At 46.1% G+C, this 27912-nt stretch overlaps 1 protein-coding gene across 2 annotated transcripts in view; it reads left to right on the forward strand.

The window, feature by feature from the left end:
• The first annotated feature begins 3085 nt into the window (after positions 1-3085).
• RCOR1 (REST corepressor 1) overlaps positions 3086-27912 on the forward strand; it is an 88295-nt gene continuing 63468 nt past the window's right edge. Inside the window, exons 1-3 of one of the 2 annotated variants that reach the window (XM_054827320.1) lie at positions 3086-3260; positions 3558-3737; positions 3846-3905. In XM_054827320.1, coding sequence (XP_054683295.1) covers positions 3212-3260; positions 3558-3737; positions 3846-3905 — 289 coding nt within the window. In that variant the 5' untranslated portion in view covers positions 3086-3211. Of the gene's footprint in view, positions 3261-3313; positions 3738-3845; positions 3906-27912 lie in introns of those variants that run through there. The other variant, XM_054827321.1, reaches the window with a different exon arrangement.

A 27912-nucleotide genomic window follows, 5' to 3' on the forward strand; every position in this document is an offset into this window, starting at 1 on the left:
TCTGTGGTGCTGTGTTGGGACAGTCTCAAAACTTCAGGCTTTTAGCCAAAGCAGAAAGAAACCCAACATCACTGTTAAGGAAGCAAAAACAAACACGAAGAATTTTCTCAATGGTTAGAGATTAAAAGCTCCATTGGCATCAGAGATGTTACATTTGTGGCTCATGAGTTTCTGCAGAAAGGTTTGAAAAAGAAAAGCAGCCCTGCTGGGGATGAAGAGGCTGGTGCTGGCCTGGGACAACAGCTGTGACAGGTGCAAATTGGCGGTGACGGTGAGAGCCCAGACAGTTCCTGCTCTGGGGACACACACACGTGCACAGTGTGCACACCCCCCTTGGCACCCCAGGGAGAAGGATCTGCTCCTGTTGCTGGGCATCTCCTCATCTTCTCCCGGGGACATGGAGCGGCCTGGCGAGCACGCGGGAGTGTCAGAGGGTGCCCTGCTGTCCCAGGGGATGGCTTCGGCACGGGTGGCATCCGTCAGGGTGCTGCCAGGCAGAGGTGAGGCCGTGGGGCGTGCGCTGCTGCTCCCCCAGCCTGCTCCTGCGGTTCGGTGCTGCTCAACCCCACTCCTGGGAGGAGGCAGGGCTGGGGCCACAGCTCCAGGAAAGGCGAACAGTTGTGAAGTGCCGGCAGTAAATGTGGTTTCAACAGCTCAAAAGAGTGAAATTGTGTTATAAATATTTTAGATGATTGACTTAGATTTTAATCCTGGGGCCTAAGCGGGTAACGGCTACGAAGAGAGGAGGGGGGGGAAGGAGGAAGTGAAGGAAGACCAAAATTAGGCCCCAATTTGCAAAGCCATACACACAAGTTGGTGTAAGCACATCTGTGGTCTCAGGTTCAAGTTCAAGTTGAATACTCAGGTGTGCTTCGGTCTAATTCTTGGGTGAGCTTTTTTTTTTTTTCAGGGCTGGGACTTGCAAAGCAGAGTGCAAAACCTTTTGCATTTTACTTGAGCTCATTTTTAAATGAAAAATCGGGTGTTCCCTTCCTGCCCCTTGCATTTCTGGAGTAGAAACACTGGAGTGCAGAGAAGGATAATGAACACTCTGCCACGTTTGCATTCCCATCTATCATGAAAATGTATTCTGCACTAAAGAACAAATACACTTTGCACGGGGAAATATTTGTGGCTGTCAGTGCCAGGGTTTAAGAGCATCGCTAATTATTCCCCTGATTTAGAACTGATATTTTAAAAGAGTGTGGGATCAAGAATCGCTGTCATAAAATTTAATTTTGTGAGCTGGAAAAAGTTATTTTTATGTAGTGTAAATAAACTTATTTTTTGTGCCATAAATAAATAGCTTGTGGTGGATAAATATTCACAGGTATATGCATGTGTGCATGAAGGAAACTGATTATGCATCTGTCAGTACACACACACAACACATGTAGTGAGTATGGAGGGGAAAGTAAATATTGAAAAGAGGTCCCTGGACTGAAAGAAACTAAGATGCATTTCAAAAAGGTATTTCCTTCTCTAATTTTAATGGAGCAAGTAGTGTGTGAAAATTAACGAGGACCCTTTCCAACTGCTTAAAAGTGAAATAATTTTGATAATCCTAAGCGCAATATAGAAAAGGAACCATAAGCCCGGTACTAGAGACGGTAGCTCTCCCTCAGCAGCTCTTTCCCCCTCCCCCTGTGCAAATTCTCTTGGATTAAAATGGCAGAGGGAGGAGGGGAGCGGCTGGGGACAGTTTGGCTGATATGAGATAACCGCTGCTAGTCGAATTGCACTTTTAATTGCACGGGTCAATAAAAAAAAAAAACGAACCACCAAACTTGCTGCAGAAGTTAATTTGAATGAAAATAGAAGACACACCCCACAGGCTGCTTTCCATGATTATGTATTGTTTTCCTTCACCCTGCTGTACAGTCCAGGTCGCAAATAAAAGCGAAGAGTTTGTACACTTTTGTTGCCCATTTTTGCCAGGCCGGATCTGGACCCCCCGGCCCGTCCTCTTCCCCCCCCGACACGTTCAGCGTTTGCCGGCAAGAGCCTCGTGTGACAAGGAAAGGAAAAGCGGTCTCACTTCCCCTTTTGTTTCCGCCCCTCGCCCCGGCTCCTTCCCAGTTTTGGGAGCGCTGCCGTGTGAGGCTGGCGCTGGGGCAGCACGCCGCCTCCCGCGTTAGGCTCGGGGAAGGAAGATGCGGTCCCCGACGCCGAAAGCCTGATCTTAGGACGGCAGCCATGTGGGGAGCGTTTCTGCGCCGGGCCAGGCCGCCGCGGGCTGAAGGGGCTCCTCGGCGGCCCGAGCCCCGCTGACAGTCGCCTGGGGAGCCAGGTGCCTCATCGGGCCGTGGAAATTTGGGGTGTGGGGGCGGCTTCTCCCGCCAGGCCCTAAGAGCGGGTCTTGACCTGGCAGGAGAGCCCCTCGGGGGGAAGGGGGGGGAAGGCGGGAGTTACTTGAGAGGACCTCGGGACGACTGCCGCCGCAGCCTGGGGCAAGGGCTTCGGCGGGTCCCTGGGACTGTGACACACCCCGCCGGGCGACTCTGCCTCTGGGGGAAGCCGGCAGCACCCTGCTGACGGGGCCCGATCCTGCTTTGGGCTGCGGCCCGGGGCCCCGTCCGTGTGGTGCCTGTTTCCCGGCTAGCTGCTCTCATCCCCTCAGGGCTCCGCTCCCGGGAACAGTGAACTCACCCCCCGCCCCCGCCGCTGTCCTATACCCTCAGCACCGCTCTCCCCCCGGCCGCCCCCCCCATTCCCTTCAGGGCACTCCCGGCCGCTGGGTCCCGCAACCCCTCGGAGGACTCCTTCCCCCGCGCGGAGCAGCCGCCCCTGTGGGCAGAGGCCACCCCGACTGGATCGGGCGCAGAACCCCAGCGCCAACCCCCACCTGACCAGGCGCCCCCGAACCACAGCCCCCGGGCAACGGCGGCTTTGTATAAAATCTCATTCAAATCACGCCGTAACCTTCCGCCACGGGGGGGGGGGAGGGTGGGAAAGTAGTCCCTCGCCACCCTCCTCCCGGAGCTGAGTTCACAGCGGGGCGGAGGACCCCGCTGCGGCCCCCTCCGCAGGCCAGGAGCCTGGGGAGCGCCGCTCTGGCGGGGGCGTGCGAACCCGCCTCTCCCCCCCTCCGCTCCGGCACAGCCCTCAGAGGAGAGGTATCGCTGGGCGGAGAGATCGCGGAGCCCTCACACGTACGACCCGGCGATACGCCTCCACCTAACCCAGCAAACGGAAGCGCCGAGCTGCCACGATGGACAGGAAACACCGTCCAATGGGCAGGCGGGCTGGCCTCCCAAAATGTAGGTTTAGCCAATGGAAAGGGGTGGGAGCGGGGAGAGGCGGGGCTGATCGCAGGCAGCAGCGCAGGTTGAACGGAGTCCCAGCGCAAGGCTGGGATGAGCCTCAAACTTCGGGGCGATCGTGGTGGGGGATGTAGCAGCGCCGCCGCGCACCGGCCCGCCCCGGCTCCCGCCCGCCCTCGGCGCCTCCCCCAGCCCCCCCCCCGCAGTTTTTAAACTCTGATCCCCCCCGCCCACCCCTTCCCTTTTTCTCCACACCCCCCTCCCCTGCCCCCCCCTTCCTCCCCTAAATGCCAGCCATGATCGAGAAGGGCCCGGAGGTCTCGGGGAAACGGCGGGGCAGGAACCACAACGCCGCCGGCGCGAATAATAACAACAACGGCGGTAGCAAAAGTTTATCCGCCGCCCCCAACGGCAACAGCAGCGGCAACTCCTGGGAGGAGGGTAGCTCGGGGTCCTCCAGCGATGAGGAGCACGGTGAGAAGCGTGCGGGGGGGGGGGGGGGGGGCGATGTGTGGTAACTGGAGGGGGGGTAGGGGCCGGGCGGGCCCACGCGGGTAACGCTTCTCCCTCTGCCTCCCTCAGCTGGCGGCGGTATGAGGGTCGGGCCGCAGTACCAGGCGGTGGTCCCCGATTTCGACCCTGGTAAGTCTTTATTATTTCTTAAGGGGGGTGACTTCCTCCCCTCATCTATTGCTTTGGACCCCTCTCGATGAGCGGACCCCCCCCCCCGGGGGGGGGGTACCCCCCCGATGGAGCTCCGCTTATCGAGAGGGATACAAAAATAATCCCCCCTAATTCCAGTCCCAAACACTCAGAACAAGGAACACCCCCCCCCCAACACACACGGTTGATAAAAGAAGTCTCAATGCTTTCCAGAGGGCGCTTTGCAGGCAGGGAGGAACAGGGAAGCTGGCAGGGCTAGAGCAGGCAGGAGATGGCAGTTGGGTGGTTTTTTTTTTCTTTTTTTTTTTCTTCTTTCTTTTTTTCCCCCTCCTGGACTCGTGTGTCTGTAGGCTCGGTGGTAGGGGTGGAACTAGAAGGCATCAAGTTGTAAATGTAATTTCTTCGAAGGTATTTAGAAGCGACTTGGGTCTGTATTTTAATTTTCTCTCCTCCTGAGAAGCTGCTCGCCTCCCCCCTCAAAAAAAAAAAAATGTTTCACATTCCTGCTATTCTGCTGCGGTTCTTTGTAAGCTAATTTAAAGTGGTATAGAAGCAAATTTTGAGCAAACAAAGGAATTGGGGCTGTGCTGAAAGGCAGGTGCTGGAAGCACGTTAGTACTGATGTATCTCCGTGTATAGAAAGACAGGCTGTTGACCTCCTTAGTTTGAAATGTAAGCAATTTTTTTTTTAATTGTTCCTTTGTAAGTGGAGGTTGGAGCTAATGAAAACCCTCCTCCTGTCTGGAGATCCTAGGGTTTGGAGTTGTCCCTTTGCCCAGCCCAAACTTAATTGAATCCTCTGTACCTCTTGCCTTAAAACAAAAAGAATGGTGTGGAAAGCAACGGTGTCTCCTTATCGAATAATCCGGAGAGTTACTATTGTGTGGATTCAGGAAAAAGGTTTCTCGTGGATCGTCCTCAGACTGTGTACTAATATGTTGGATGCCTTTTTTATTATTAAATATATATATGTTCTTAACTGCTAAGGTCTCGGGGGGGAGGGGCAACGAGGATTTTTTTTCTTAAGTTCAATATTACTTGTATTTATTTACAGAAGAATTTTCCCCCCTTCATTTTCTTGACAAAATAAGATACCAGGTCTTGGCACATGGGAACTCCATTTCTTGGTTGACCAGGAGGGGGAAGGGAGGAGAGGGGGGAAGGAGGAGGAGAAAAAGTGGGGGGGGAGGGAGGGGAAGCTGTTAGTTAGGCAGCAGTTGACACTGTTTTTCAATCTGTAGGTCAAACGCAACGTTTCTGTAACACACAACGCGCATCACACTGGCTATTAGCCAGGTATCACAACAATACTTGGGCTTTTCGGTCACCCCTGTGAATTACACTCTTTTGTGCAATTCCTTTCTCTAACATAATAGATTGAGGGGAAAAAAATACTATGTGCCCCTTCCTCACTATTACATGCTCAGCTATACATTGTTCGGATTTTAACTTACAGAAATATAGTGACCTATACAAAGGTTACTGCTTTCTGTGCTGTGTGGAGTGGAAGGGAGGGGGAAGTGTGTGATGTGGAGAAACAAATTTTTTTTCTGAGTAATATATACCCTAAAACAGCATCAGCAGGCGTTCCTGTTTGAGTACACAGTGTAAGATAGCAAGCTCTTAGTAGATTTACCCAAAGTAAATGATCGGTCTTCTGATGACCAGAGTGGGCATCGAATCCCCCTTTACTGGTCTCTTTTTTTTTTTTCTTCTTAAAAGTATACTTTTTAGTTAACAAGTTTGAGGTGAACTTTTGTCTGCTTGCGTATTGAAGAGTTGGTTTCCTGGCCTGCGGAATTATGCAGGAATAATTTTGCAATGCAATGTTTTTTTTCCCTGAATTTTGTGATCTCTTCTCTGTCCTGAAGGCTAAATAGCCATGTTGTGTTTATTTGTTATGCCTTTGTTTCCCTGTTTAAGAAAGAAAACCCTAAATAAGCCTAACACACTGCTCTAAGACATTTAGACTGAAACTGTTAAATTGTCCCACCTCACTGGTAATTTCAAAGTTAAATCGATGGAATAGTGTTATCAGAGCTCACAGATGCTCTGTCTGTTTCTCACTAGAAATTGTAGGGACTGGCTGACCAAAGGATCCTAAAGCTTGAAGCTTGTTTGGTGTCGAGTTGCGGAGGCTTTCACCTTCAGATTAGCTGGCTGGTAAAATGCAGAGGGCTCATGCTGCTCTGGCTGTGTCTGAGGGGAAAATGGCACAGACTAGGCCTTTTGTGTATTATTATTTTTTTAATGTAATGCTCAATTATACCTCGGGTTTGGCTGAGGTATATCTGTAACTGCTGATTGTTACATCAGCATTTTTAAGTGGGTGTTCCTCTGTCCCTGTGCATAGGGGCAGAGAGAGCATTTAATTTTGTTTCATTTCTCAGCCACACGTGAGCTGTAGCAGAGAGCAATAAAATTAGGAAAGCTTTTCTGAAATCCTTATCTGTGAGACTACAGGAGAAAAGAGAGGTAGAGCAAGGCAGTGGTGGGATGTGGGTCTGTTTTGTGAATTAAATAGCCAGAGAGGAGCAAAAAAGTACCAAATGGTATGGCCTGAAAGTGAAGAGTATCTCCTCAATGACTGTCTAGGTTTAGGGAGGGAAGGGACCTCAGCACCTTTTTGTTAGCATGGAGGAGGGTAGAAGGGTGCTTGTGTCTCCCTTGTTTGAGCAGGGTATGAGGAAAATGGTTAAGGGCTGTACTTCTTTGTTTTTGCTTCATCCTTAGAACCAGAAAATAACAAGTTCTCATTCTATATTAAAATATCTTGGTGCAAGTTTTTGATACTACTTGTGGCTAAAACTTGCTGTGGCAGTGGCCAAGGAAGGGCCTGATGTGATTCTTTGACTGTAAAAATGCTTGTGGCTGGAATCCTCTGTAGAAGGTGGTCCTCACTCACAGCTCCTTTAGTCAATCTCTTTATGCTGGCAAGGCCTATTCCATGTGCTGGCAGAGCCTATAGATCCTTTGACGAAATTAATGATGCTACCTCTTTTACCTATCTCAGTTTCCCCTTACTTTGGGAAAGTAAGTTCTCACTGCATTGATCCCACTTCTTTTATTCTCTCAAAAAGGTACATCTCTTATTATTGGTATAGTACTTACACCTCTATTATTATTTGTGTAATAAGACTAGTTATACAGTAAAGGCAAGGCTTTTGCAGAGGCAATGTGTTTATTAAACAAGTCTGTTCAACTAGGGAGAACAGGCAAAATTTTTTTGGCTGAAAACCCCATGCCAGAGCTCACTAGAATCAGTAAAACTTGCACTTCAGCTGTGTTTCCCTGTTTGGCCTTGATTTCACAGATGTGATGTGAAAAATTGCTATTGTCTCTCCTATTTCTTCTATTATTAGAGCTCAGACTCAAATACTTGCCACCCAAAAATCTGTGGGTTAAACAAAGGCTGGTATTGGTAGGTCAGCATTTCTTGTGAGTTCTCGGTCTGAGACATTGAAGGTTTTGAAGAGGGAAAACTGTTATGGTTCTTTTAATCCATACAAATGAAACCCACATGTCCTGTTAATGGAAAAACTTGGTGGAAGGAAACATTGCATATCCTAAAGCTAAATAAAAATCTTTCGTATGGAGAAGCACAGATATTGTACTTGATCATTTTACTTGTTGCTTATTAATTTATGCTATTGGAACATTGAAAATAGGAGGAAGAAAACATTAGTGAGCACTTTAACACAGCCAGTGAATTTAAGTAAAGATTAAAGCTTCCGTAATTTTGAGGAGTGTTAAATAGCTCCCTGAAGAGAATGGTCTCTCCTGAATTTTGACATGTGTTGAAGGCTGATGAGCATTTCTTTCTCCTTTGTAGCACTACAACTTTAGATTCCCTCATTTGTTATGATGGCAGTAAAAGCACAAGCCTCATCTTGTACCTTTGGACGTGAGTTGTGTTGGTCATTCTGGAAAGCAGCTTCTGGGGCTATTTCCAGTGGAAACAGATGAACAGAAGCTGGTTTAACTAAATAGTGTCTTGTAGAGATCCAAAGTTGTGATGTGTGTCAGTTGGGAGACTTCAATCCCTTGTTTGCAATGCTGCTCTCCCCAGTTTTTTGTTGTACTGTAACAGTTAAAGTAAAAATGGTGGAAGGAAATACTCTGTCGTGCTTTCACCTCTAGGTGCAGAAAAGTCTACTGGAACGTGCTTACTGCCAGAACGTCACTAATCCTTGAGGAGCTCCTCCTCTGGTCCACACTGTTAGCTGCACTCTGCATGCTCCTGCACAAACACTTGATAGTCCCTGGCCTTCTTTCATGGCCAAGGCTGTGTTATTTCCGTGTTACCAAAAATGAAGGGGGAGGAGGGGAGAAAAAGAAACCAACAACCCTTTTTAATATAGTCAGAAACTGTCACTGTAGTTGTGTCTGAGAAGGGTAAAAAAAAAAAAAAAAGTCTCTGCTGTCTCTGATCTGAAATGTCTGATAGGGAAGTGGTGGGGTGGCTGTGTCCTACGGGAGGAAGCTGGTGCATCCATCCATCCAACTCTGGCTGTTAAAATGTGCCCACCCTCTGTCTATTTAGGATTAAAGGTGAAAGTATAATAATGGGACGTCCCCTGGGTGGCTGATACCTCTAGAATAGCTGTATTTCTCTGGTAGTTGTAAAGGCCAGATTTCATTAGGTTGTGTCTCCAGCTTCTTCACATGCAGAAGCACCCATTGGCCTACACAATAGGGCCTGTAACCCTTTAACAAGAGGTTGTTAAAAGTCCTCTTATGACTTGCACTGGGCAAGTCCAACTCCCAGCCAGCTTGTTCTAGTTCTTTGTTTGCAAATAGTCCTGCTCCTAACAGTCCTAATAGTTTGCAAATTGTCTGAGTATCCAATGACTGTAGGAGAAAATGGTGTTTAGATGAATGGACTCATCAGAAAGGGGTGGGGGAAAAAAGTGTGCTCTTCAGCTGAGACTTTGGGTTCTCCATCTAAGCAAGTGGAAAAATCAAAACCAAGCTCCTGAAACTGGAAATACTGGTATCCTGGAAAGCTATCTCGTCTCAAATGACTTTGCCATAAACGCTACAGGCAGGAACTCCCTTAGTGCAACAGTCTCTTTGGAAAAGGAGGGAGAGTTATGAGGATGTTTGATCTAATCAGAAATACCAAACCATAATGTATTAATGCCCAGTGTGTTTGGGCTGACAGAGGCTGCCTAGTATCTTGATAAACCAGGCATGCCTTGGTTCTTTCACTGTAGTCTGAGATGCATCATCCCCAACAAGAGTGTGTTTTCCTAATTAGGTGGTGGAAAATTTAGGTACTCCAGCTTTTCTGTTAAACTTTCTGGTGGGAGAAGAGGAGCTTTTCTCCCTAGTTGTAGTCCGCTCAGCCTTTTACTCCCTCATGGGCTATATTTGTCTTGCCATCCTTCTTTCACAAATCACAGCCTTTCTGGACATGTGGTACTGCAGAGCAGATGAGAAGTTCCTCAACAGGCGCTCCACCAAAAGTTGTTGCTGAAACCTTGTTTTTTCAGCTGTCTCAACCCCATAGGCATTTAGGTACAAGCAAAAGGGGTTCTCAGGGTCAGGCTGGTCCCCAGCAGCCCTGGGGAAGGGGGAGATAACTCCTGCTGCCTCCTTACTGTGCTGGCAACTCTGCTGGTGCATGGGTGAGTCTGCCTCCTCTTGTTCCGCCGCCAGTACGTACTGCTGTCCAGTCACCACAGCAGGAGAGGGTCCATTCCTGCTATTCCTACATTAGGAGAATGAAGCTGACTTGTAGATGCTGACACTTTGGCTTATCCTCTGTTTTTTAAATCTACCCTGGAAAAAAAGAAGAGTAGTGCTCAAGTTGGAGACATTATTATCCATATCTCCAGCACCTCAGCAGGAGCACAGCTGTTGATTTGGTGCTGTACCTTTCTTACCTTTGGGCTGCTCACCTGAGGGAGAGCATTTTTAAGCCTGTGTGGCTCAGTAGTTAGCTTTCATCCAGTCTTTTCACTTGTCCTGTGAAGGGGTGCAGAGGCTGCTGGTGATGAGCAGAGCTTCTGCTCCACCTTATTCCAAGGAATGGCTTCAGAGCTTTCTCGTTAGTCAAATAGTACAGAGAACATTCTTCTCAAACCTGAATGCTGTAGTAAACAAACAAGTCTTGGTGCAGCCAAAGCCTGTGGCTTCCTTCCCTGCCTGGCACATGCAGTGTTTGTATGTGGAGGTAATAGCTGTCTCATGTACTGACAAATATATTAATGGCTGGACTGGAATTAATACTAGGTAGAGTGAATGCTTTGTTCTTCATAGCTGGTTCCTGCTGCTTAATGAGTTGCTCTTAAAACTCTTGTTTTCAGCCCTAGTTAGGTCTGTGACTTGGCCAAGTGAAGGCTTAGAGCTCCCTGTGATTAGTCATTATAATTAGCTCGGAAATCTTTGCCTCTGATCAAGGTGCACTGTATAATGCGGCTTATAGTGGGCCCTAGTCCTGTCACATACCTTCAAAGTAGTATAAGTGACAATGCTTTGTTGGACATCCATATGTATTTTTTTAACCGTGTTGTAACTTTGCTATACAATTTTTTAATATGTGCCAGGCAGGTAAATCTGAAGTAACTGGCTCCTCAGAAGCTTGTGGTTAGTGCTAGTCCCCATTTTCCTCAAATGTAACAATTTCTGGTTGTGGCCAAGGCTTGCCTTACCCATTCCAAGTGTAAGGTAAGAGTGAGACATGGTGACTAGTGGCTGATTGAGTCTACGGACCAAATAAAAAAAGAAAACTTTGGGGTAGTTAATGTGCTCCTCTCCTAGGAAGTCTGTACCTCTTTCTGCACTTGGTGACCTTGTCTTTTGAGGCTTTGACTTGACGGTATAACAAGACGAGCAATCCCACGTTCTTGAGTGTTTAAACTTGAAAGAACAGTTTGAAATTCAGTTCTTGAAAATACAAAGTTGATTTGTAAACTAAACTTGGTCTTAAATGTTTTTGTAAGGAATGTTAGATGTCTCTTTCTTTAAACTTTACAAGCTTTTAATTTATAGTTCCATATGAAAGTTTTGACTTCTTTGTGCTTTTCGAAAGTGCAAGAGGATGTGCTCAGCCTTAGTGAAGGCAGTGAAAGTTTCTCCAGCATATTCTAGAATTGGGCTGCTTTTTGTGCTCCTCTCACTGTCTGTTTTTAAATGCAACAGATGTGATGTGACTGCCTCTAAGTATTCTAGGTCAAACTCAATGAATTTGCTTCACTTCTCGTGTAAGGTTTTGAGACTAAACAAGTTAGTTTAACCTGCCTTTCCAAGTATCTTCAAAAATTCAGCTCTGTATGCAGCAGCTTGCTCTTTGAACTTCATAAAGGAAGTATTGGTAAATGTTGCCTCTCTGGGGGGAGGAGGAGGCTGCAGCAGTGTGATAAAATTGCAAAAATCCCCTCTCAGGAGGAAATTCTAGTCTGTTTCCCCCTTCAGCCCTGTCCTTCTATCCTGTGAGTACCTCTAGGGGACATCAGCAGGGTCTTGTATGTATTCTCTGTGTGTGTATGTAACTAGGTGTATCTCTGGAAAAATATTCCCCTGCCCCATTAGGGGTAGGAGGATAAGGTGGTGAGATTTTGTCCATAAAGTTATTTCATCTTCCTTGCCACATCCCTTATCTCTGTGTTCTAACCTGGATGGATTTCACAAATAATAATCTGAGAGCGCCAACAGCTTGTTTTTGTAGTGTAGTTGTCTAAGTAGAGGAGTCTAACCATGTTGCTGTCTATTGCAGCTTTTCAGTTCTGCTGTCTGTAGGTATCTGTGATAACCTGTCATGATAGCATGTGCACGTACTTTTAGATGACTAGATGTTTTATCAGGTTGGGGTTGAGTTCATATAGACACTTTGATTTGAAAGTTGGGTATTAAAAATAATTATTAGTGTACATGACCTTGAATTGGTGTCCTTCTAGACTTTGTAACTGTAGTATGAAAGTACCGTGTAACAAATGTATAATCATAGTTGTGGCTTCTGGGTTCAGAAGTCCCTAAGGAATACGTAGAAACAAGGCTTGCACGCAGGGGCATGATGCCTGCCCTCACCTCTTAACTGGTCCCTGGAGAGGGCACAGAGAAATTCTTATTCCGCATGGGGACTAGGAATGGATAAAGGCTAAGAAAAACTTATCCTGAGTAGGAAATGGCCTCTCCTCTTGAAGAACTGAAGCATCAGACTGGGAAAGTCTGGTTTACATAACAGCGTTGCTTTTGAAACAGCTCTTTACTTGCAGCTTGCATTGAAATGTGGAGTTTTTTCTCATCCCACCTTCTTTGGGGGTCTAAACTCATCCCTCTGTTCTCATCGAAAACATGAGTTTGAGTCTCTACCAGGTGTGAATGGGGATAGGAGGCGTATTTTTCACCTCCTCCCCACCCTGTGTTGAGCACTAGCTGCCCCATGTAGCAGGCGCTGTTGGCTGAAGTTGTATATGGTTCTGCCTTTAGGTTGCTAACAGCTGTGTGAGAAGCTAAAAGTGCTGCATCTGTAATCCAAGCTTTTTTTGAGCTGAACAGTGCAAATGATCTATAGATACCAGTGTGCATGCCTATTCCCCTGGCTGACATCTCTCCATCCCTAGGAGGGGGCTGCTCTGGATGCTTTTGGGGGTGGGGTGGTGGTGAAGGGCTGTAAAGGCAGGCATGCGTACCAGGTGTAGTGTTCGTACTTTCTTGGTATTGTTTTCTGTCTGGGAATCTTAAAGATGTCCCTCCTGGGACCCTGGTGCTGATTTGTGCAGCTGCCACCGCACTGTTCATGACAGTAGCCATGGGAACACAAGTAGGATGATACAAGTTTAAAACTCCAACTTGTTGCTAGGCAGACCCAGCTCAATGCGTAGATTAACTAATCTTTACAACACACCCCACCACCACCCCCTGTTCTGCCATTCTGCCTCTTTCATGGGGGAAGACAGCTCACCCCAAATTCTGGGTCTTTGTCTTTAGGCTGACAGTATGAAACCAGCCCCAAAAGGCTCCCCAGACACCAGCCAACCTTGGGGGAAACCCCTCTTCTACATCTGAATAATGAGTATGTGGTGGCTGGGTGAGTGGGTGTTTCAGCAGGTAGATTTTGACGCAACCTTTTCTTAAAAACAAAGTGCTGCGAAGTAAAGCAATGTGCCATCTAATGCAAAGCCGTTGCACTGCTCATATGCTCTAAAAGTTGTAGCCTGCGTTAAAATAGATACTGCTAAAAGTGACATACACTCTAAACAAAGGTCATGGGCTTAAAATATCGCAAGATCGCTTCTAAACTCTGGCTGTAAAAACTTAAAATTATGACTAAGGCAAGGTAAACACCTTCAAAACTTACACTGCTTTTGCACAGTGTTAGTGCAGATGCTGGTATGTGCTGGATGAGCTGGCTTAGACCTTTTAACTTGGGCAATCTCTTGGTAAGTTGCTTTGTCCCAAGCTTGTGTTTCGGCCCTTGTTGTTCAAGAAATAAGGGCGGCCTGTTCCCTTGTTATTTTTGTCATTGATGCCTGACAAAGGATGTATGGCAGATCATAGGGGCCTGAAGGGAACTGGGGATCCAAACGTTAAGGGAGTGATGGGCCCCATGTGCTTCTTGAGGGCTGAGCTGCAGCATGCCTTTGTCTCTGCAGCTGTTGGCTTCCTGTATCACAGTAGTAATTGGTTATGCTCTGGCCACTGGTTTAAATGGATCTTTTTTATTTTATAAACATTCGCTGTGCGGTAACTGTCATTCCTGTTGGAATAAGGCCATTTATAGAGATGCTCCCAATTACCACCTGCTCTTTTTCTTTCTTAGCAAAGTACACTCTTACCTAATTTAACCTCCCACAACAATGCTTTGAAGATGTTTTTTCTTTGCACCTTGGCTCACTGCTACCCCTTTCCCCTCTGACCGTAACAAACTGCAGTTGTCCTTGCTTGTCCTTCCAGAAATTACCTGCTTCTGGGGGGAAAAGCTGCTTGCTTGGTTTGCCCCAAATGTTTTTATAGTCAACTCTTATAAGAAAAGATTTCTTTCCCTTAATATGCCTCAGCCCTTTTTCGTTTCCTAAGTTGCTATTTGTGGTTCTCCCACTTCCATTATAATTTGTGTACAGCTTCTAGATCCTATCTGTCCACCCTCTCGCTAACCCAGCCCTGCTCCGATTTCTGTGCCCTTCTCTATGCTCCTGAGCCCTCTTTCCCTGTGCTTTGTCTCTCCAGGAGGGACACCTTCTCTGTGCCTGAGCTACATTGTAGTTGTTCTCCCAAGTTCCCTCTGAGGGTGAAAGAAAGTGGTTGTGATTTTTACTTTGTTATAATTTTGCTCTAAAAGAGGGGAAAATGTAGCAGAACTCTTCCCCTTAACCAGAGAGGTGTTGTAAAATAGGTTATGGAGTCTGCCTGCATTTCAAGTATTTAAATGGCAGTGATGTTTTTGCCTTTTCAGGCTCTTAAGGCTTTTTTGCATTGCTGAAGAATTTCTGCCTAGGCTTCTCCTGTGGAAGCCTCAAGGCGCTGTTTGCTCTTGCTGGAGCAAATGCTTCCCCCCCACTTTAGCCTGGCAGAGCATCTGTCTCTTTGGCCAGTAGTGTTACTCTTATGAACTGTTGCTGCTGTGAGCAAACAGGTGTGTGAGAAAGGTGAGAAAGCTGATCTCTCCTGCAGCCAGGGCTGCTCTGGGGATGGCCCCTGCCTGCTGGGCGCTGGGGCTGAGTTGCCATGAGTAGCTCTGAAGTCTGTCTGGTGAGTTGGGAGAGGAGGGAGGGGAGGCCAGGCCATCTCTCCTGTTTTTTGAATAAATCAAACCTTGGACTTGCTGGCTGATTCAGATCTGCAAGCAGCGAGTTGTGATGCAGTGAGGACAGGCAAGCGCTCTGAAGAGCTTTTCCTCTTTTTGCTGCAGACTCAGCCTCGGGCTCATCGTTGTGTGCACTGAGTTGGCTGGTGCTGAGGGGAGCTGGGAGGGTACAGCTGGATCTCATCTGAAGTTCTCATTGCCTCTCTTCTCCTCTTAGGTTTTATATGAGTATTGAATAACTTGGGGGAGAGGCTTGCTGGTGGGAACGTGGTGGCAGAGAGAAGATTTTTCAGAGCTGTCCTCTGGCTTTCAGCCCAAGATCTGAGTTGCTTGGCAAATTGTTTCCTCCTGTGTGTACTGGCTCTGAGAAGCGGTCTGCTCTCTGGGAAACTGCTGCATTGTGCTCTAGCTCCTTGTACATTTTGGGTGGGTTTTCAGTCTTTTGGTTCTTAAGATGGTTATCCCCTCAGATTTGGTTGGGAGTGTGAGTGCACAGCATCAGTTTATTTTCTCAGGCAACTTCAGGTGAAACAGCAAGCTCTCCTTGTGCAGGTCAGATGCTGTCCTTGTAGTGCAAACAGGGCAAGCACAAATCCAGCCATCCTGCCAACAATCTGAAAATTGGCAAGGGTATCTAGGCATATATTTGTAGATTTGTGTGAAAAATGACTACTTCTGCTGGAGCAGAAGCAAAGGTGGTTGGAGTTGAGAGGTGTTGCAGTTTGCTGTGGTGCAGCTAGTGACTGAGGAACATCCACATGCTGGTCCAGGAGCAGAGGTGGGCAGCACTCATTTTGCCTGACAATATGAGACTAGCTTCTACTGGTTTGAAAGGATGGATGTATATTAGGAGGACCTTTATAAATGTTTAAGCTGTTTAAAGCATGTGTGCAAGTAGTTATATTAGGCAAATTGATGTCCTTTATTGTACCCATTTGGTGAAGATATTTTGGAAGATGGAGGATGAATAAAGACAGAACTTCTTAAACCCCTAATAAGAATATTTTTAGAGGTCATAAAAATAAATAAATTAGGTGTTAGGGGAATTAAGCTTGGAAGCTGTCCTTATTGCTGTGAAACTTGCTGGGAAAGGAACTGTTTCATGTCCTCTTACCTGAGCCCTTGCAAAGAGGCTCTGGGAGCAGATGCTGGTCTCCTCTTGAAACCAACCGTCTCCAGCTCAGTTCGGTGGAATGCTGCCCTGTCTGGTTATCACTCGCTCAGCAGTGGCTGCTGTGTTGCCCAGAGCAATACCTCCTGAGCAGCAGTGTGTCCTTTTGTTTCAGCTCAAGAGAAGGAAACTACTGGGTACAGTAGCTTTCCTGGCAAAATTATTTCAGTGTCTGCTGGGGGAGGGGGTGGGAGGAGATGCAATGGGGTCTCTGAAAGAGATGGGTAGGAGAAGCCTTTCCAGTGACTATATAGTGCCTATATAAATAAAGACAGCAGATTTAATTCATGCTGCCAGAGCTGGGACAAAGCTTGGAGCAGGTGCACACCCAGAGCTTGCTTAAGTTGGATAGATGCCTGCTGAAATGTTTATCAAACATGAGAATAAAAGGAAAAGGGTTGTATTTAACCTTTTTTTTGATGATGCATTTTAAAAATAACTTACACTTCTAAAGTGAGCAGCAGTTACAACCAGAGTTTGAAAAATTGACTTGGCGCTTGCAAGCCACAGTGGGAAACACCTGTGCTGCAATACACCCTGCAGCAGGAAGGGATAAAATGGTTGGGTGCTGCTCACTTACTGTGGTGTTTGTTAGCTGTTGCAGCGGGGTTCTCCTTGTGTGCTTGGGTTGCCTTTGCGCTTAGTGCTACTTGGTTCTTGCTCTTTCATCAGTAGATGTAATTTGGCTTGATATCTGTGTTTCACTGCTGTTCAAGTGTTTCTGAGCCTATGGAGTAGGAAAAAATGAATCTAGTTAGTCTTAGCTTGGTTTTGCCCCCGTAAAACTATGGCACGCAATTGAGGCACTGAAGCTGTCTTCAGACTAAGGAAGACACTACTGCACTAATGTGCTAATTTTATACTCTCACTTGGCAGGTTGCCTTTGTAATCAAAGGGCTGGAAATTTTTCAGTTTGAACAAAATGTTCTAAGTAGCTGTTCTCTAGGTGGAAATGGATTTGATATGGGATACTGCCTTCAAAAGAAATCCATCTTTCCATATCTTTCTGGGCGTAATCATTCTAAGTAAAATTCTCTTCCCTGACTAAGTGAAGTTATAATCGAGACCTGGGTAAGGCTTACCTTTGAAGTTTCCTTAGCAGAGGTGTATCTCATCAATCTCTATGCATCTGATAAGAATGGAGAAGGGAGGATGTTTTCAGAAAGTATCTGGAAGTTTTAGGCGTAATGGTTGTAATGAATTTTGACAGAACTATTATGTGTCGCTTTCTCCCTGTTTGGTTAATAACTATTGTACAGGTTTGTAGAGAGCATGGTCAAAATGCAAAAGCTTGTTTTAAGCAAGTTTGGAAGAGAATGTCCTGGTGAGTTGTACCATACCTGGCACATGGGGATTATGCAGCATGGAGTAAGTATCTGCTTCTCATCAATACTGTAAAAGTAATTAGAAACATCTTTTGATGCCCTTGGTTTTTTCTCCTTTGTTTTAGGGAATCAGTGACCACTGACTGGAGGACATACATATCCAGACTTCTTGTTTTCCAACAAAAATGTCCACAGGAACAGAACAATCACAGAGCAATCATATATTTTTTTAAAAGTGGTTTGAAATGAAATGTTAACTCAAAGGCCATGTTATGTTACTGGAAAGCTTAAAACAAATGGCAGAATTGCTTCCAGGCTGTATGAAACTTGTGTCTTTCTTTTGCCTTTAATTTTTTTTTTCAAGTAGCTTCCAGTGCTCTTGAATCTATGTAGAATTTTAAATACACTATTTTTTTAATGAGCCTAAAATTTCAATTTCTGTAATACTATAACGAGAGCTGGCTGCTAAACTTTGTTGCTTTGAGTTTAAGATGAAACAAAACTCTGTGTGCCATATGTTAAAAGGACAAGCCAACTTGACAACAGGAATGTATTTTATCTTCTGCATTTTGGCAAGACTCTGTAGTCTTGGAGGGCAACTGTAAGGAGAGAGAAATCGGTGAAGATGTAAGAATGATGAGAGGAGGACTTGTGAGGTCAGCAGAGCTGGAAGCTAAGTGTCTTAGATGGTTGGGGGAATAGGAAAAGAACCAACCAAGAAGGGCTGAAAAGTGGCAACAGGGAAAATCTTAATTAAAAAACCAAAAAACCTCATGCTGTTAGTGTCCTCTTCTAAAGGTGTTTGGCTATTCTTTCTGTTGTTTGATCATTTGATAGATTAAACATACAGTTGTCAGTTCAGGTGAGTGCAAATCCACTTTTCCTATGCTTTGGAGAATATGGTCTTGAATTGAATTCATGAGACCAGGAGGCAACCAGGCTGGTGGAGGGATGGTGAAAGGGAAGCTACATTCATGGCAGTATCTTACAGCAGCCTTTGGCTAGTATCTGGAGGCCTGACACATCCACATTGAGCTGAGCTACAGCAGCTGTTCTTGTCTGTGTTAGGGGCTTTACATACATGGCTGGGTATTGCTTTGGCAACCTGGCCAAATACGCAGCTTGCCTGGCATTGGGAGAGCAAGAGCAGGCCTGCCCTTGCTTTCTCTCCTCCCAGGGAAGGAGAGCTGTGGCTTTCTCTGCTCACATACCCTCTGCCAGCCCCCCCGTTTCTCAGGCAATTCTGCTGAAACTCTTCTTTGCTGTGATGTTTGCTCTACCTTACCCAAAAGCAGCTTGCTCAGAAATTGAGGACTTGCAGAACTTGCATCCCACTATATTTGGGCACCTGCTCTTACTGCTTTGCCAGTGGTCACAGGAAATCACAAGTGGCAAAGTGTGATGTCCCCACAGCATACTGTTTACTTGGCCCTGCTGTGTTGGGCTTGGTGAAGCTTGGTCACCATGGAGTTAATGACTTGCTTGCCATAACCTGCCATAAAGGTGTGCAGGGGACTGCAAATGTTTGAGCTATCCTGTTGGTATATTTTACTCTCCCATTGGCTGTCTTGCCTGTCCTTTGAAGCCAGGCAGCATCCCTTTGTACTGCTGTCAGGGCATGGGGACCTCACGTGTGATTACCTTCTGCTGGACTGTAGCAGGCTGCTGGAAGTGTGAGCAAGCCAAATGAACTGCTGGCTCTGGGGAGTGTGCCCGAGCCAGATGCAGGAAGAGCCAAACACTCTAAGTCACCATGCAGGCTGGCTCTTGGCACACTATTCAGCTGAGTAAAGTTGCAAGACACGTGCTTTGCAGGGTCTAGAGTCTGAATTCACCTCTGAGTGGATCTTCTCAAGTCTTGTTAGTTCTTTTCAGGCTTGAGTTTTACAGTACAGGTCTTGTTCCTCTCTCTCTCTCTGTTTTACTTCATACAAATTCTTGGCTAAATATTTGCTTGGGTTAAGGGGCGCTTATGGCTTTCTCTTTCTACGTCTAACCTCCTTTCTTTCCAGACTCCTTGTTTCATCGCTGAGCTGCGCAAAGCACCATATCTCTCTGTGGTGGAAATACTGTAACTACCTGCATTCATAGACCTCTCTGAGGCTGGGACGGGCCTTGCCTAACTCAGATCTCCCAGGTCATGCCAATTCCTGTTTCTTGTGCCATGCAACAGCTCAACCTCCCCCTCTGAAAAACAAGCAATATTGTAGTCACTCATGTGCTGTTCCTGCACTGTTCCATGTGTTCAGAGCAGGACCCTCCTGTACCGTTGGGGTGTCCTTGCTGCAGCAGGTGGTTACTCTGGCACTGAATTTGGCCAGGCATGCCCAGGACCCTGTTCAGTAAGAGCAGGCACTGTGTGCTGGTGCTGTTGTTAGGCGTGAGATCCCAGCTGTGCTTGGATCACAATACTGTTGTTTCACAGATGTGTCCATGTCACACAACTGTAGGGTGACAAAGATCTTCTTATCAAAGCAGATGTTGAAGTGGCTGTTTAACTTGCATTGTAGCGAACTATCTCCATGCAGCTGTAATTTAGCAGAGTAGGAGTGTGGGCTAACATTGGGGGTGGTGGGAATACTGCCTCCAAATAGCCATAAATAAATAGTGTTTGGTTGCGGCCAAGCACAGCTAGAGCGTTAGTGAAGCGAGCGAGGGAATGAAGTAATGATCACGGACAGACCCTGGAATGAATTGGATGAGGGAAACTGTCAGGACACCAAAAATGGCCCTTCTGTGTAGATGTCTGACTAATTGGCAGTGATGGGGGAAAGAGCACGTAGGATGCTGGGATTTGACAGTAGCCCCTGAAGGGCTCTCTGGGACATATCTGATTGCTGGAGGTGTCTTCTGAAGCTGGCTGATAGGTTCCTTCCAGTTGTGTAGTAACGAGAAGGTGGCATTGGCAAGGGAAGAAAAATAACTTGTTCCCCTCCTTCAGTCATTTGGACTGTAAGAGTACAAGCTCATGCTGGGACTGGGGAAAATGAATGCTGCCACCTGCAGTGTTCATGGCTCTCATTACTTCTCTCCACATGGAGGAGGTTGGGACGTTTGTGTGCCACAGGGAAAGTAGCCGCTGTTCCTGTTTAGGACAGGACTTTCAGTGCACAGTTAATCCAGGTTCTAAGATGAGTAATGGGCACCTCTGCTCTGCATATGTGTTCTCCATAGCTAAGCCTTCATCATGTTCTTGTGTTTCTTACCCTGTTAGCCCCCAGCTGGGTCACCTCTCTTTGAACAATGGAGGCTGGAGTTGAATAAATGAGACACCAGTTGGGAAGTGAGCTAGCTTAGTATGTAGATGACGTGATGGTATTTCTTCCCCTTCCTCCCCTTTTTGGCCCAGTGGCTTAAAACCTTGTTCTGAAAAAGTATCCTGCAGTCGATTTTTCAAATGGGGAAACAGGCAAGGCTTCTTCTAATCAGGGAAGGTAAGCTTGGTTTAGGTAACTTTGCCCTGCAGCAAAGAACACTGACATCTGAAGGTAAGAGGTGGTGGTGGGGAGAAGACTCTAAAAAGAGCTTGGTTTCATTAAGCAAAGTCACCTAAAATCTTGACATTTCCACTTGGCATAGACTGTGACAGGTGTTTCACCATAGGAAACTCATCGCTTGACTTCCAGCGTGACCTTGGGCAGAAAGCTGAACCTTTTAGCTTTCTCTGTTTTATGTTAAAGCTACCTGTGTTGCTCAGTATGTGGATGAGAGCGGAGTGGACAAGCATGTGTGTATCTAGAGACATTAGAGCAGAAACCAGCAGCCTGAGCAGAGCTAGTGCTTTATGAGGCAGGGCTGGAATCCCCCGTCTGTGAAAATTAAGATGGGGAGAGGAGGTGTTGGTGTTTGTGGTCTGTCTTATTAACAGAATTGATGCATCTGAAGTCTGATCTGACCACAGCAGACTCTGAAGGTAAAACAAGAAGAAATTTTCCTTTGTAATCTGTCTTCCAAAAGTCAAAAGTGTTTCTGTCTGCAGAGTAACTAAGGTGCATTAACTATTCCACTGTGAATTCCTCATGGAGACAGCGTGCTTGCTGTAGCTTTACTGCAAAGTAAAGCAGGTGCAGCCAGTGCTTGGCTTGCCTGGCCATCTCAGGGAGGAGTCTGCATTTGCGCACTGTGGGGGGAGGGAGATGTCTCTAGCAGGGAAGGCAGAAGCTAAATTTATACATTTCCCTTTCAGGCTGCTTGGAAGGAAGAGAAATACATAGCAAATAAAAGTGTGTTGGGGTTAGACTCTGTTGTACCAGACCTGTGCTGTGCCTTCTGAGCAGTGTTGATGTGTCTCAAAGTTTAATTCCTTCCCTCTGCCTATGATGGAGTGATGAGGGACTGGAAGGTTTCCCAGACTGTCCGGTGCTGCTCATGTAAGGGTATATTTCTCTGGGTTACCTTAACTTCTAGTTCATGATGCTGCCTCTCTTGCCTGCTCATGCAAGAAAAACTGCTCTCAGAGATCACTGCAGCTGGGGAGTTCTTCGCTCTGACTGCTTTGATCTTGTCCCCATTTCTGAACAGGGACACTGTTTCACTTCTGTGGGTGAAGCCTGGCATGGTGGAACAGCCACTGCCCTGGAACAGGGGGATTTCACTGGCTTAAGAGAAACCCTCTTCCACCTTAAACAGCAGATTCTGTTCTGTGCTTTTTTCTGTGACTATTTTAGCAGAGGGTTTCTGAAAATCTGGAGGCCTGTCCCCTGAAAATCTGGGAGGGGAATACAAGATATTGGAGAAGGTGGGGAAACTCTTGAGGCAGTGTGTTCTGGCATGCTGGATTCAAGCAAGTGCCTGAAGCCCAAAATTTCCCACACTCAAAGGCCTCATCTACTGCAAAAGCTGGAGAAGTGAGTGCCAAGTGATGCTAATAGAAGCATGTTCAGTTCTCCCGGACTCCTTTCTAGTTGCCTGCCTAGATAAACACTCTCTGCATCAGTCACACCGTTGTCTCATGCCTCTGAGCTAAGCTAATTTTCTCCACAATGGTGTAAAACAGGAAATGAATTCCAAATCTTTATTAAATGACAACTCCAGCTCTATCCCTTGCTAAATGATGAGAGGACAGCTCGTCTATGGAGACACCACAGCATTTGTCACTCGGCCACGTGCAAGGTAGCCAGAGGGTGCTGAGTGCCTGCCACATCCATCAGAAGTCCTTGGCAGTGGAGCTCAGGTTTGTTCCTGCCCGCTCTGTGCAAGGTGCGTCTGTACAACATGTGAGTGCTGGTTGGTTGGAAATCTTAACAGAACTCATGTTCAGTTGGCTCTTGGAAGGGAGAGATTAAAAGCAGGTCCTAAATGTGTCTGCTGTGGTCTGTGAAAACCACTGTCTATTGGATGGTGAAATTATCTTCCTGGGCTCAGTTATAACAGAGCCTTAGGGTACCCTGAGGGGAATAAGCTCTTGTTGCTCTGATGTAGAGGCATAATTTAAGGAGGCCCCTCTCAGGGTTCAAGGCCTCCTGGTGACCTGCTTTACTGTGAAGAGATGCTATCATGACATGGACAAGCAGAAGCTGATCCAAGGCTATGACCAAGTATGCCTTGCTATAGTTTGACGTGTGTTATGACAGATGAGTACACAGGTGAGCCGAGAAGACGGTAAGAGGTCAGAGTAGCTAGAAGAGCTTCTTCTGGATCTAGCAGCCAAACAACCATTGTCCTATTTGGCACCTTGTGGGAATGGCTTGTGGCGAGAAGAATGAAACACACTGGCTCAGCAACCTGCTTGCTAGTGTGCACCCAAGTGTCTTGAAAATGTGTTTCTTTAAGGTGCATTACCAGCTATGCAGAGCATTTCATGTGTCAGACAAATTGATCTGTACCTTGATTATCATAAGACTTCTTGCAGGGTATGACTATCACACTAATATAAATCATCTATCCATCTAGCGACAAAAATCCCCGCTACTTATTCCTGGAAACTTGCTTTTGAATTGTCAGTGTGTGAGCACTCTGGTGGGCTAAGCAGTAAGTCTGAAGTGTGTGGTGCTGGCTTGGTCCCTGCTTGGTGCCCTATGTGCAAGGGGATCCGGATGGAGCCCCCAGATTCAGGAGCAGTTGCTGGAAGCCAGGCTGCCTGCTGCTTGTGTCTTCTCAGCTCTGTGAAGTTTTATGCTTTTAAGTGAATGATCTTTCTCAGTAATTGGTCCAGGGCCTTGGAAGAAAGAGATGTGCAGCACCATGTTCTGCTGTAGAACTGTTTGTAGGGGAGCAGAGAGCAATGTTGCTGGTATTTTGAGAGCAGTCCTCAAGGCCCATCATTCTTCAGTACGCTGTAACTAGCTCTGATGGAGGGCTTGCAGGGTGGCTCTGTCACTAGTTTGCAAAGCTCTTTCCTTGTGGCTTTATCAATTACAGCTTTAAAAATAAACTTGGAATTATTGGCTGTGTGCAGGCTTGTGATGGTGGGATATGCTGTTAGATCATCTTTGAGGTAGAGATGTGGGTCAGCTGCTGGCAAGCAGAAATCCTTAATGTAGGTGCTGTGTGGCTGGCAAACCCCACCCTTCTACCAGCAAAACTTGCTAAGAGGTGGTTTGCTATAGCCGTACAAAGCACAGCTCTGCTAGTATAGCAGGATACATACTGGGAATGCTCTGGGGATGGTTTTGTACTTAAGTGCTATGGAGTGAATCCATGAACTTCAGAGCACAAATGCCATGAACCAGAATTGTGGGGTTTTTTGTCCTCTCCCTTTTGTTTTTATGTAGCTGGTTTTAACCCACAGTATTGTCTTATCCTATCACCTGTGATTCTCCAAAACTGTAAATTGCCAAGAGACTTGATTAAAGCTTAGCAATATGTTAAAATCTTTTTTAGTATTGTAGGAGCTTTTAGGATAACAACATTATTTCCAGAACCAAACTGTCTTGTCCTCATTTGTTTAGCTTTTCGTTTTAATAGCTGTCTCCAGTGATCTTTTTCAGGCAGTTCACCTGGTGCAGAGGTAAGACTTGCTGTTCTGAACTTTTCAGAATCACTTCTGCCCGCCTGCCTTCTAAAGGCTCTGTACTCTGTACTAGCTGTTGCAGCACCTAGTTAGAATAAACTAATGTGGCACATGAAGAAGGATGGACTAGGGAAGTAGGGGAGAAGACGTGTATCTGAAACTGGAAAGGCATAGATAGCCTCCTTTCTTATGGCTAGTAGCTTGCTTTTCTTTCTAGTTCACTAATTTATTCCTTCATTTTCCTGTGCATTAGTCTTTGAAATACTGCTAGAAAAGGATAGACATAGATGTAGTCTCCTCTGCTCTGAAGTATAACAGATAGATCATTAGCTTCTCTGTAACTAACTTATCTTCCTTAACTCCTGCTTTTTGTTCCTGGGTTTTCCAGAAGATCTTGCTGACTTGCATCAAAACAGGAAGTCTGCAGTGCTGTAAATAACTGGGTGGTTCAGACTGATTTTTTCCATCCAACACTTTACCAGCCAGAGTTAAAATTGCTTTTTACTGGCATCAGTCATCCTGAGCTAGGGCTAGACTTTCTCTCAGCACATAACCTATCAAGTTTCATTATGGAGAAGCATGTGGGATTTGAGGGAGAGTGGGGTTGGTCCCGCCTTGCCCTTCTGTTGTATTTTGGCAATATTCCCTACAAAGGTACTGTATGTGAAGACATTGCAGAATGTCAGACCATCCTTGGACTTGACCTGAAGACTGCTGTCTGTCTGAACCTGACTGTAGGAAAAGAAGGCTTAATTCAGCAGCCTCTGAGGAGGAGCACACAGGGTGGTCACAGAGGATTTTGGCTTCCTGGTGAAGTTGTTCTGCTGAATTGACTCAATCGTAGCAGTATAACCATGGAGCAGCCTCCTTCTACTGCAGGAGTGCATGTAGTGTGACTACTTTTTCACTGATAACAGCTGCTGTGCTGGTTTTGACTGGGACAGAGTTCATGTTCTTCACCATAGCTGGTATGGGGCTGTGGTTTGGATTTGTGCTGAAAACAGTGTCGGTAACACAAGGATGTTTTAGTTACTGCTGAGCAGTGCTTACACAGAGCCAAGGCCTTTTCTGCTCCTCACCCCACCAGTGAGTAGGCTGGGGGTGCACAAGGAGTTGGGAGGGGACACAGCCAGGACAGCTGACCCCAACTGACCAAAAGGATATTCCACACCATATGGTGTCATGCTCAGCATATAAAGCTGGGGGGAGAAGGAGGAAGGTGGGAACATTCAGAGTGATGGTGTTTGTCTTCCCAAGTCACTGTTACACGTGATGGAGCCCTGCTTTCCTGGAGATGGCTGAACACACCTCCCTGCTGATGGGAAGTGGGGAATGAATTCCTGGTTTTGCTTTGCTTGTGCACGCGGCTTTTGCTTTACCTATTAACCTGTCTTTATCTCAACCCATGAGTTTTCTCACTTTTACCCTTCTGATTCTCTCCCCGATCCCACCGGGGGTGAGTGAGCAAGCTGCTGTGTGGGGCTTAGCTGCCGGTTGGGGTTAAACCATGACAATGCTCAGTTTAACTTCCTCTCATCTTCCATATCTGTACAGAGATTTGAGTTATGTCATGACTGTCCCTGCTTGGGGTAGCAGCTATAGGTAGGCTAACTGTAGTCTGCAGTGAGATTCCTGGATATAAGAACTTCAGGAACTCTTTTGATAGTTCAGGTATATGGGTATCATCCTCCTGCTATGTTCTTTTAGTAATTTGTTTTAAGTAAAGCTTAAGCTGTGTAGCACAACTCTGGCTACAGATCTGCAGGGACGTAGGGTTCTGACTTATTCTTTGTCTATACTAAAAAGCTTTTCCTGTATGAGCTAGAGTGTGAATTTAATCTGCTGTAGTTAAGGCTGTATAACCCTTATGGGGGAACTCCAGTCAGTTGTGAATGGCTTGCTTTCCCCTTCTTTTCTTCCCCTTCCCAGTAGGGTCTCCTATTTAGAAAGGGATTTTGTGAAACCTTAAATGATGTTTGGGAAGCTGCAGACTTTCCTAGGTAGGCAAGGCATTTCACATCCTACCAGACACCACTCTGAGGCTGTGAGCCCAAGGACACCTTCCTGTTGTCCTGCTAAGTGAATGGTTTCTGCTCTTGCTTTGCCCCTTCAGACCAGGAACCATTTTATGGAGATCTCTGATATCTAGGTCCCTGGAAAGGCCTCTGTCTCAAGCAAAAGGGACACAGCTGCTAAGAGACTTGCTCAGGTAACTTGCTTGACACTGGTGTCTGCTCCCATTAGCACTGGAACTGGATGTGCAAGTGCTGTTGGTGCCTACACTGGAAAAGTTACGAAATAATTGAGGGTGTGACTGCAAAGCACAGTACCTCCCCTTAGGAACTCCACTCCCCCCCCCCCCCCCCCCCCGAAGGGGCATTTTTGTAGTTCAGTCTACTGTGGAAGTTGTTCTTCAGCAGGCATGGTGATTTGCCAGTGTTGGTAAGCCGTTAATACGGGAGATTCATTCTTTGGACGTGATGATGGATAGAAGCCTCCTATGGACCACTGTTACCTCCAGGAGGTGACTTGAATTGTGGTCTTCTCACTTTGAAGTGCACTGTGGTAGTAAAAATCCCCCCAAGGTCTGTCTCTGCCTGGCTGGTGCGTGTGCAGTGATGCTTTCTGCCGTGGAGCCTGGAATGCTGTTCTGATAACGGCCTTTAGACTTTCTAGCCCTCTGCATATGTGTCTGCAAAGTGCTGAATATTGCTGCGAGTTGAAGGCAGGAGGAAATCAAGGCACTGAGGTAAAATGACTTGCTTCTGCTCCAGGGAACAAAACCTGGTTTCCCACGTAGTATCCCCATTCCATGTTCAGTCGCTTTCTGTGGCAGACAGAAATCCATTTTCATACAGCATTTTCTTCAGAACTGCAGCACATAAGCATTCTAGCAGATGATCTAAGCTTTGTTGTACCAGTAACAGTGCTTGAGATAAGAAAACATGGGGCTTCTGGCTGCAAAGCAACTTTGCAGGGTAAGGTCTTAATGAATCAGTAATGAAATGCAGGGACTCCTATTCTAAGGATCAGATCTTTTAGGTCTATGAGAAGAAAATAATTCTCTCAGGTTTTTTGTTTGTTTTAATAAATGAATAAAGTGGTTTTATGGGTGTCTTGTGAACTTTGGGCTCAAAGTCAGAAGGTCAGACTTAACACAGATCCTCATAACCAGAAGTAAATGATACCTGGGACTGGTTCATGGATGATAGCGTTGTTTCATGAAGGCCAGATAGTTCTCTAGGGCAAGATTCAGTACATGAAACAACACTTAATCTCTATGGAAAGGTCACAGATGTGATGTACTTGATGTGAGGACTCGATAGGGAAAAGGAGTAAGTCATTAGCTCTTACAATGCACTTTCCCCTCCTCAAGTCCAGCGTGAAAAAATCAGAAGGGATATTCTTGAGATATATTTAGGATTAAAAGCGAAACGCTTTAAATGGAGATGACTGCTGCACTTAAGTTATTCAGAATGTATTCTCTCACTAATGAATTCAAATATGTTTCCTTCATTTAAAAAAAGAAAATTGGTATATATGAATTTAATTAGTGATAATGTGGGATCAGATTTACTTTTTGTCCTTGCTGTTTCCATGTCACAATGAAGGACACTTTTATGTAGACTGGGATGTTGTACTTGTTTCTTTACATTTGCATTATGACCCTAGGCCTTTATTTATGTACCATTTCAGAGCCCCCAGGATACATAACCTTCTGTTTGAGTTAATAATATTGATACTTTCTATTTCTGACACTCTTCCTCCTTTCTCTCATTTTAGAGATA

Source organism: Grus americana, chromosome 5 (genome assembly GCF_028858705.1).
Source record: "Grus americana isolate bGruAme1 chromosome 5, bGruAme1.mat, whole genome shotgun sequence".
NCBI classification, from domain to species: Eukaryota; Metazoa; Chordata; class Aves; order Gruiformes; family Gruidae; genus Grus; species Grus americana.